Genomic DNA, 10151 nt, shown 5'->3' with positions numbered 1-10151 from the left:
TATTAAGTCTCCTTAAAAACCGCATGTTTTGTATAACTATAAATTTGATGATAAAATCCTGTCAAAACAATTTATAGTTCACTGACAGACTAAGTCATGAATTCCTAAGACAAAGTTCATAGTAATTGAATACATTATAATCAACTTATTAATAAAATAACGGTGGAACAAACTATAAATTTGCTCACAATGTGATTGGTCGCAAACATTCAAACTGACAATACAACCTGACTGAGAAACAAATAAACAAATTAAATAATTAGTTCTAGATCCCTGGTTTTTCTTCGGCTTTACTTCTCGATCCCTCCGATGACTAATCAGATAATTACCATAGATTTGTACAAACATATTTAAAAGTATCAGACGTTTGCTTTCAATAAAAATATCAGAGGTTTCACACGGCTCTCTAATTATTTGATTATTTTCAAATATTTTAATTTTTGTTACAAATTTGCGCTACTTCTTAGATATTACATGATGTTCACGTGCCACCTTCTTAATATAATAAAGTAATTTTTTGTATAAGTTTGGTAGATAAACTCATAAACTGTGATAGTTATTACCTTAACCACAATCTTAATTAATTAATAAAAATTAGGTTTAGGAAAGAATATCAGCTCAAGTAGGAGTTGTATTTGTTCACGTTGTAGAAAACTTTTCCAAAACTGGACCACTTTCTAACCCATGCAATTTGTAAGCAGCTTTTAGTTTACCATATTATAGAATACTCCTAACTTGCTGGTGATTACTAAATCTCTGTTTCCACCGACCGGTCCATCTAAAAGCTTGAGGTGGTAACGGAAGATCCGATCAAGATCTTATACTCTTTAACGATCTCTCTTTCGCTCTCAGCTTTGCAGGCACGTCAAAATGACAATGGAATGGAAGGAAGAGCATTTGGATGTTTTACTAGTACCAATTGGGTTGTTGATCATGTTCACCTATCATGCATTTCTTTTCTACAGATATCGAAATTTTCCTTTGACGACGGTTCTGGGGTGCGAAGATTATTACAAGAAAATCTGGGCTGAAAAAACTCTGCAGGTTAGAATCTCGAATATAGAATTATGGTCTGCGTCAGATACTTATAGTTGATTATATGACCTGATTATAACTTACTTTCTCGAACATTTCAGCTTGATGCCAAAGACCGAGGAACAGGTGTAGGTGTTATTAGTAACAACATCTCTGCAGCAAGCACCTTATCTTCAGTTTCTCTTGTTCTGAGCTCACTCATTGGAGCATGGATCGGAAGCTCCAAGGAGAAGAACATCTTTGTTAGCAGTATCATTTATGGAGACAATAGTCCCACCATTGTTTCAATAAAATACGTCGCGTTGCTCTCTTGCTTTCTTGTTGCTTTTGCTGCTTTCATACAAACAACAAGAAACTATGCTCTTGCGACATTTCTGATTACCATTCCATGCTGCGATATTCCAGTAAACTACGTGCAAAAGCCTATTTTAAAAGCAAGTCATTCCAATATGGTGGGCATGCGCGCACTTTACACTGCAGGCACGTTGATCATGTGGATTTTCGGGCCAATCCCGATGTTTGTCTCCGCTGTAGCTTTGGTTGCGATTTTGCATTTTCTAGACCGGAACCTGACCTCGCCATACCAATTTCAACAAGCGTCCAACCATACCCATTTCCACAAGATCGGTGAAGAACTAGCCTCGGTAACCAGGGGTTTAAGGCACCAAGAAGGGGAAAATCTAAACTAAAGCAGGGGTCCAGAACCAGCATGAAACTATCAGTGTGTATACACAATTTTCAGTTGCTTTACTACCTTCAAGCTTGTAGAATCTATCATCTTCTAATCGATTGTAAAATTCTGTACAGTTTTTAAGCATATGTAATCCAATGTCATAGAATACTTGACTGCCATATATCCCAGAGCTAAATTCAAATTAAGATTTTCACCTGGTGTGCTAAATTATGAGAAATATTGAGATGGTAGAGATCGAACCTGAGTACTCAAGTTAGCTCTTATACCATGTTAAGAAAAATCTGAAGGTGTTAGACGAAAAGCTTTTTCATCCAAAATCTTAAGCTCTGATACAAATGAACACGAAGTCCAAGTTGTTTGAGTTACCTGGCAAAAAAAAGTTGTTTGAGTTAAATACCGATTATCATGTATTTTGGTGGTTTTTAGGGCAACAAATCTGTGATCATATTCAAAAGCTAGTTTGTCATGATTTTGCATTTGTGCACCAAGAAAAAGCATGGAATTACAGACATGTATAATACAATTTTCACTTGCTTTGATACTTTTACTTGATACTTTAATATAATTATTACGGTTTTTCTTTAAGTCATGCGGTTTCTATAGGAAGCACACATAATCGTAGAATCGTTGATATTGTGAAATTGAAACGGAGGATATTCTAAATTTAACCTTTATTAATAATTCCCTAGTAATTAAAATAATTTTTTTGCTAAGATATTTAACAAAAATATAAGGTTAGTTTTATAATTACATTTAAAATAGGTCATCTAAGTTTTTAGTGATATGTAAATAATTTTTATTTTATTTTTATCGTAGTTAACTCGCAGCCGCTACACTTCGGGTGCGTACTGGGTAAACCTTACGGGTTCAAGCAATAGCCTGCAAACACGTGAACCAAGGTAAACCGCATTTAAGCGATATGCTCTGACTCAGGAGACATAATCATAAATTCTCCTCCCGTGTCCCTATTTAACCAACTAAGTCAACCCCTGCGGACAAATTTTATTACGGAACTTTGATTAATTACAACTTTGTCATTAAATTACACTTTGTAATAGCATTTCTTTGTTAACAAATTTAGTTATATAAAAGTTTTTGAAAATCATATCGTAAAGTAAATTATTAATATAAATGAATTTGTAATGACAGTATTGAGTTCTTGTAGCTCTTACGGGAGGAAAAGAGTTGGTGTGTATGTAATTAATTAGCAAAAAAACGAATATGTGATGACCGATTAAAAGAAAAAAGTTTGATGGTATATCCGTAATATGTACATCAGGAGGCAGGCTTAACGAACCTAAATGCAGGCTTAACGAACCCTAACATTTAACCTTGTAATGACAATTAGACGAAAACTTCAAGATACAAGACAGATAAAAGCAAAGGGTTACATAGTGATTACAATCAGAGGTTGTATTCTAACATGCAAATGGGTCATTTGAAATGACGGAGAGATAAAGTTTAATTTTCTCTGCACTTCTGCAGGCTACGATCAACACACCAGCAATTGTGTTCTCCAGGCTCTCTTAATTTTCAGTAAATGCACGATCGATCGGGTTAGTTTAAGTATTGTTATGAAATTTCAATGTCGAAGCTTTTACTCGATCTTCATGAAAAATTGCATGATTGGTATTTGCATGGAAAATTTGATTTATGAATGATGAAGGATAGTTAGGGTTAGGGTAGTATATACTGAGATTTCTACATTCTCAGACAATGTTTATTATAATCTAAATAACTCATCTTGTGTTAAAATATAAGATTCGGTAAATGGCCATTTTCTAACAGTTTGAGCTTTTAGAGTAACTGGTTCCTTGAATTATGCCCCAAAGATGGGCGTCCGTGATCCTGTAAAGGGTCATTCTCTAACACCTCGAGGTTTTAGAATAACTGGTTCCTTAGCATCTTGGTCATCAAATCAGAAAAATCTTGATTGCAGGGCTGCATACAATTAATTTTTCTATATGCATGATAATGACATTGTTAGTTCTTGTGAGTTTGCTGCTATGCTGGATGGGAGCCTGAACAAGTAAACTTGAATGTTGTAACTCCAGATGGGCATCACCAACACGAAATCTCCCACTTAGAAACTTCTTGTTCAAATTGTCGAAAACGTTCCCACTTGTGTTCTGCTTGTGCCCATCTCATACCAAAAAACTATATCTGCCCTTAATTATATAGTACCATTAAGTAGATTAACTGTGATTGTCATTCCTTGCCCTCAATCTTAAATATTTAATAAACTAGTGCAAGAAAGATGATGATAATCAGCCCAAGTAGGAGCAGCACATCTACTATTTTAACATAAGTGTTAGTTATTTGTCAAGAAGCTTTCTGTTTACCAAACAATGGAATAACAACACTCGAATTAAGATTTTGCTCAACGTCAACTATACTGGTAAATAAGTGATCTTTCTCTTGCAGGCATATCGAAATGAGTTGGGAGTGGAAGCAAGAGTACTTGGATCGATTACTAGTACCAATTGGGTTGTTGATCATGTTCACCTATCATGCACTACTTTTCAACAGATATCGAAAAGATCCTTTGACAACACTGCTGGGGAGCGAAGATTATTACAAGAAAATCTGGGCCGAGAAGACTCTGCAGGTCAGAAAGTAGTCTATATTTCATCTAGACCATATACTTATATTCGATTACTGGGTCCTGTTCCCTAACACCCGGTTGCCACAAAAGCCTTATCTAACACACTGTTTCAGTGACGTCAAATCTATATTTCAAGAAACCCAGATTAAAGCTTCTTTTACCGATCTGCTATAATTTTCCGCAGATCAGAAGTTCTCCTTTCTGCGAAAAGGAAAAGTTCCAATCCGCTGAAAATTATTGCAGAAAGGTAAATTTTTTTTTTAATCTAAGCCCTTAAAATATGGATCTGACGCCCATTGTATAAACGGTTCGTGGACACACGATTGTGACCAACACCCTTGATTATAATACCAATTGTAACTTACTCTTACAAAATTTCAGCTAGATGCGAAAGACAGAGGAACAAGTGTAAGTGTAATTAGTAGCAACATCGCAGCAGCAAACACCCTATCTTCGGTTTCTCTTGTCCTGAGCTCACTCATTGGAGCATGGATTGGGAGCTCTAATTACAAAAACATCTTTGTGAGCAGCATAATTTATGGAGACTCTAGTTCAACCATTGCTTCAATTAAGTACGTTGCACTGCTCTCTTGCTTTCTCATTTCTTTTGCTGCTTTCATACAAACAACAAGACATTATGCCCTAGCGACTTTTCTCATAACCATTCCAAGCTGTGATATTCCGGTACTCTACGTGCAAAAGCCGATTCTAAAGGCAAGTCATTCCCATATGGTGGGCATGCGTGCACTTTACACTGCAGGCACGTTGATCATGTGGATATTTGGACCAATCCCGATGATTGTCTCCACAGTATGTTTGGTAGCAGTTTTGCATTTTTTAGACAGGAACCTTACTCCTCCATACAAATTTCAACAACTATTGAACCGTATTCCTTTCCACAAGATTGGTGGAGAACTAGCCTCAGTAACCATGGGATTACGGTAGCAAGAATGAACAAATCTAAATTAGAACAGGGCTTATGAGCATGGAATTATAAATCTGTACATTACAATTTTTACTTGCTAAAACTACCTTCAAGCTTGTAAAATATATCATTTTCCAGTTGATTTTTAGTTTCTGTTAAGTTTCTTAGCATGTTTAGTCATAGGTTATAGAAGCCTTTGCTGTCTAGTTGGATCCATGAACTTGATGCAGAGTAAAATTATCAGCAATCCTTGCAAACCTATATTATTTTATCCATGCTGATTATTTCTCTGAGCTATCACCTTCTGTCAGTTTCAAACTTCTGTTATATTATTTGGTTCTTCACTCATCTTCATCCTTAACTGAGTTCATCGCGAGCTGTCCTGAGTAGGAACTGTTAGACAACCTTATTGTCACTGTAATTCGACGGACCTGAAAATTCATAAGAAGGCAGATTAGTTAGGTCAATAGCTCATGAAAGCAGCAAGAAACACGCGGAATTTATTATCAGTTAAGCTAAACTGATCTCTTAAAATACTTATAAGAAATCCTAAGAGCGGGTTTCTAGTTTAATTTCCAGTAATTTATACTCCCTCTGTTTTTTATTATATGACGTTTGACTTTTTGACACACATATTTAGGAGGGTTGACTACATAGTTAGAATTATTATTTTTTAAAAAATTCTTTTTCTGAATAAAAATATGAGATCAAAACTTTTATTCACAAAAAGAATTTTTTGAAAAAAATAATTTTAACTATACGGTCAAACCTCCTAAACATGTGTGCCAGGAAGTCAAACGTCATATATTAAAAAACAGAGGCAGTATAAGCTCATCGAATCTATAAATAAAGATCATTATTATACAACTGTCAGTCGACAGAGAAGCCAAGCCAAGGGAATCTCCCTACATGGGATATTTAAAAACATGAAAATCAAAAATATTCTGTCTGCTTCTGGCAACCAGTTAAGATGTTAATGTTTATTAATGCAAGCTAGCTAGGGAAACCTTAGCTGGAATGATCAAATACGAGGATGATGAGATTTTACCAGATGGACAAAATCAAACTTCAACCATTACTTAAAAAGGGAGGATCCAGTCAAGATTAATGATCCTAAGTTCTACGACATTCTGCATCATTAACATTTTCTTATTATCAGAGAGAGCCTGGAGACCAAAGGTGCATCTATAGTTGCAGTAAACTAGTATAGAATGAGATCAATGACAGCTGCAGATATCCGAACAACGTTTGAAAATAGGGGAGGTGAATTAGCAGTACTCAATTTGCTCACTCTGTTCTTCTGGACCTTTATCGCGATCTTGTTTGAAACAAAGTGGTCATTTGCCTGGCTTTACATTTATCTTTGCTGCATGCTCCCCTGGATAAATCTGTTATTTACCATTAGAGTTCAGTAAGTTGCATGTTCGTCTGCAGATGTTGTTAAAGTATATTTGTACAAGTATAACTAGGCTGGCTTAATATGTATTCTCACTATCATTTTCTTTAACACGCTAATTCTTGCTGTCTTTCCTTTGTAAATGATTGCACACAACACAAGCCGACCAAAACAAAGAAATTTTGTTATGCAAGTAATGGTCACACTAGTTTGTCTCCTGGTACATCCTTAATCACACACGCACACATGCCAGGAGTCGAACTCTTGACCTCTCGCAAGGGGGACAACGTTAAAAGCCATGTGCATGAGTACAAACACAAAGACTTGCTGATAATATTACACATCAATTAGAATGAAGATCAACATGTTAATATTTTTACCAGTTAATCATCCACATAAGTACACGATTTTGTCAATACAACAGATTTAAATATAAGGTAACATAAATGGAATACGAGATTATGAAAGATATTAAACAAGTGCAGAAGATTAGTAGCTAGCTTCCCATTTTATTTTTGGTTTCTCGTTGGTTACGTGGTAGAACAAATAATGATTTTCGGGTTATAGTCAGTTATAGAACTCCAGGGGCACGCGCATTGGAAGCCACAGCTCTAGCCCAGAACTTGATCTGTGCCTTCATATCCTGTGATGACCTCTGGTCATTTTCTGCGGCAGCAGCAGCCCATTTTGGAATTGATGTGGTTGAACGCATCAGAGACCTTGGTGCTGCATCAGACATAGTATATGGCCTCCTGGTTTTTTTGTCTTCCAGTTGATCATCCCAGTTCTTCTCTTCAAAGCCTGAAACTTTGTTCATTGGAACTTTATTTTCCAAATATTGTTTTTCAAATTGTGCACTTAAGGCCTCAACCCTTTCTACTTCTTTCTTCTGGATATCAGTAGGCAGTTTTCCTTTCTTTGTTCGATTCATTTGGTATTGATTTCCCATTCCATTGTTCCCATCCACCAGTGTTTTCTTTCTGGAACGCCTCGCGGTGCTAGAGCTCTGTGCATAGTCCAAATAACATCAAGTCCTGATCAACAACATAATAAGATCTTGTACAATGTTGGTATTACAGTGGATTAGTAATGTTTACCTTTGGTGTTTGTCTTGGAGGCAAAAAGGTATCTGAGGATTTGAGAGAAGCTTGCCTAATCAATCTACCCAATCTAAATTCACTTTCTTGATCTTCTTCTTCTTCATCATCTTCTTCTGCTCTTCCAATACTAGGTGGTGGTAGAGATGGAGCCCGAAGCAAAGTATTTCGAGGGGGCGGTACTGCCTGTGCCTGTGGCTTATACTGCATGACCTCTGCAGAATCATGCCTACCATTTTGTTGAATAACCTCCACAGTTTTTGCAGCCTTAACATTACTAGGCAAAGATGGCGCTCTTATCAACTTGGGAGCTACAAGCTTAGTACTACTAATCAAGAACTGTTCTTGATTAGTGGAAGGACAAGGATCAGAGTTGCATCTTGACATCTTTGGTTTGCTACAAGTTAACAAGTTTTCAAAGAACCAACATTCTTCTAAAAGGCTTCCAGGTTCAACTTCTTGTTGATAACTTGTAGCGGAAGAGGAGGGGTCCATAAGAAAAGAAAGAAATTAGTTGGAGAGTTGCATGGGATTCTTGGGGGTTTCTTCACCTGTTTTAATTTATATTTGCATGTTTGTCCACAAATGGAGCTGTCAAAACTGAGTTGACAGGAGAGGCCATGTGAGCTGATTGAACATGTTGTTATTCAACATTGCCAATTTGCTTCCATATTTAATACTTCACTCCCTTCCACTTCTAACAAACCCATTATGCCCCGTACCTACAGCCTACATTTTCATACAAGTATTTTATATTTACTCACCATATCACGGCTTATTGTTTTTTTAAGAGAGGTCCAGGGTTCGGCTTTTAAGAGAGATCGAGGGTTCGACTACTATATCATAATTATAAAATTTGGCTTCGATTATTTTTCCCAAATAAAAGCACGTATTACTTTAATAGTTCCGTTAAATGAATGTTTAAGGATTCGTTGATAGTCCAGCAACCAATTTCTTTGATCAACTTTCATATAAACTTCATGATTGTTTTTTCTTTTATTTTAGCTTGTTTGTCATATGTTAAAATAAAATAAAAAAACAGATTTTTATACTATGTTCATGAACAAAAAAAATTACGAACTTAACTTATTTTGATTGTTTTATATTTTTTCTTTATAATGGTGGACCCTTTAATATTCATAACAATTATATCAATTAAAATGCATCAAACTCATAAATTTAGACCTTACTCTCCAAGTTTTATTAGGTAAAGAAGCAAGTGATAAGGAGTTAAAGTACTTTCATTTCAAAAATGGGATGAAAGTTTTGAAGGTAAAGTATGTAAAATTTACATTTATCACCACCTGCTTTTGTTTCTTTTAAAAACTCGGAAGTACGATTAGAGATGAAAGTGAAACTGTTTTACTTAACTTTCACTTACTTTCCACCATTTTCAAAACTCGGGAGTAAGAAATTAGTACTTAATATATACACACGAGTACACACTGGACCAATTAGGGTTGTAAACGAACCGAGTCGAGTCGAATTTTTCCTTAACGAGTTCGAGTTTTTTCTCAACGAGTCGAGTCGAGTTCGAAAAGTTTAACGATTAGATTTTAATGTTCGAACTCGAGTTCGTTAATAACCGGGTCGAGTTTGAGTTGTTCACGACGTTTCGAGTCGGATCGGGTTCGAGTCGAGTTCGAGTTGGTCGTTAATTTTTTATTTATTTTTGGTCTTTTTCACAATTAGAGTCCAAACAAGACCCTACCCAATTAAAATAATGTTGTATATATTTAGAATAGAGCATGCTCATGTATATATTTGGATTTTTTTAACGAGCCGAGTCGATCTCGGGTCAATCTCGAGTCGAGTTCAAGTTTGTCTCGAGTCGAGTTCGAATCGACCACTTGTAAAACACGGATCGACTCGATAAGCTTAATGAGCATATTTTCTTATTTGAACACGAGGTTGATTACTTAACGAATCGAGTTGGGTCAAGTCGAGCCTAGCGATCAACTCGGTTCGTTTACGGCCGCAGGACCAATCGATAAAAAAAGTGCAACTTTGAGAAAGAGAGAACGAGAATAATGTGGGAGAGAGAGGGTTTGGATAAGTTGCTAGATGCTAGTAGATAGCAGTAATTCAGAGAAGGGGGGGGGGGGGCATTTAAGTTGTAATTCAGAGAAAGTAGTACATGGAAAGCTAGATACTGTTGGCCGAGGATTGGATAGAATATGATTGGAATTGCTTCTGCCAGCAGATTACAAACTGCGTGCATGTGATCATCCCCTCCTTTTATGGTCTGTATTTGTATTGCAAATTAATCACAAACTAATAATGCTTTGTTTTATTAAGTAATGCAATGATGCAAATACTGTTGTTATGAATCATTTTGACAGCTGGTGTCTTATTTTTGGACAGAAACAAAACGAGTAGATCACAGTTTGGTTGTGTCA

The 10151-nt window shown here is 36.0% G+C and overlaps 1 protein-coding gene and 1 long non-coding RNA gene across 2 annotated transcripts; one reads left to right on the top strand and one right to left on the bottom strand.

The window, feature by feature from the left end:
* Nucleotides 1-3014: 3014 nt before the first annotated feature.
* Nucleotides 3015-5407, top strand: LOC141698601 (uncharacterized). The gene is made up of 3 exons (XR_012565166.1): nt 3015-3285; nt 4154-4337; nt 4716-5407. It is a non-coding gene; the product is annotated as an uncharacterized LOC141698601 (long non-coding RNA).
* A 1595-nt stretch (nt 5408-7002) lies between these two features.
* LOC141695143 (uncharacterized) lies at nt 7003-8409 on the bottom strand. The gene is made up of 2 exons (XM_074499399.1): nt 7753-8409; nt 7003-7661 (listed from the first exon to the last, which is right to left on the bottom strand). The coding sequence occupies exons 1-2, from the start codon at nt 8245-8247 to the stop codon at nt 7227-7229; spliced, it is 930 nt and encodes a 309-aa protein (XP_074355500.1). The 5' UTR covers nt 8248-8409; the 3' UTR covers nt 7003-7226.
* Between the last annotated feature and the right edge of the window lie 1742 nt (nt 8410-10151).

This window comes from Apium graveolens, chromosome 11 (assembly GCF_009905375.1).
Source record: "Apium graveolens cultivar Ventura chromosome 11, ASM990537v1, whole genome shotgun sequence".
Taxonomy (NCBI): domain Eukaryota; kingdom Viridiplantae; phylum Streptophyta; class Magnoliopsida; order Apiales; family Apiaceae; genus Apium; species Apium graveolens.
This window is presented reverse-complemented; position numbering and strand designations above follow the sequence as displayed.

Coding starts and splice junctions, on each gene's coding strand:
- LOC141695143 (XM_074499399.1), bottom strand. CDS start 8,247: ATGGACCCCTCCTCTTCCGCTACAAGTTATCAACAAGAAGTTGAACCT. Junction 7,662..7,752: donor CTCCAAGACAAACACCAAAG/GTAAACATTACT, acceptor GACTATGCACAG/AGCTCTAGCACCGCGAGGCG.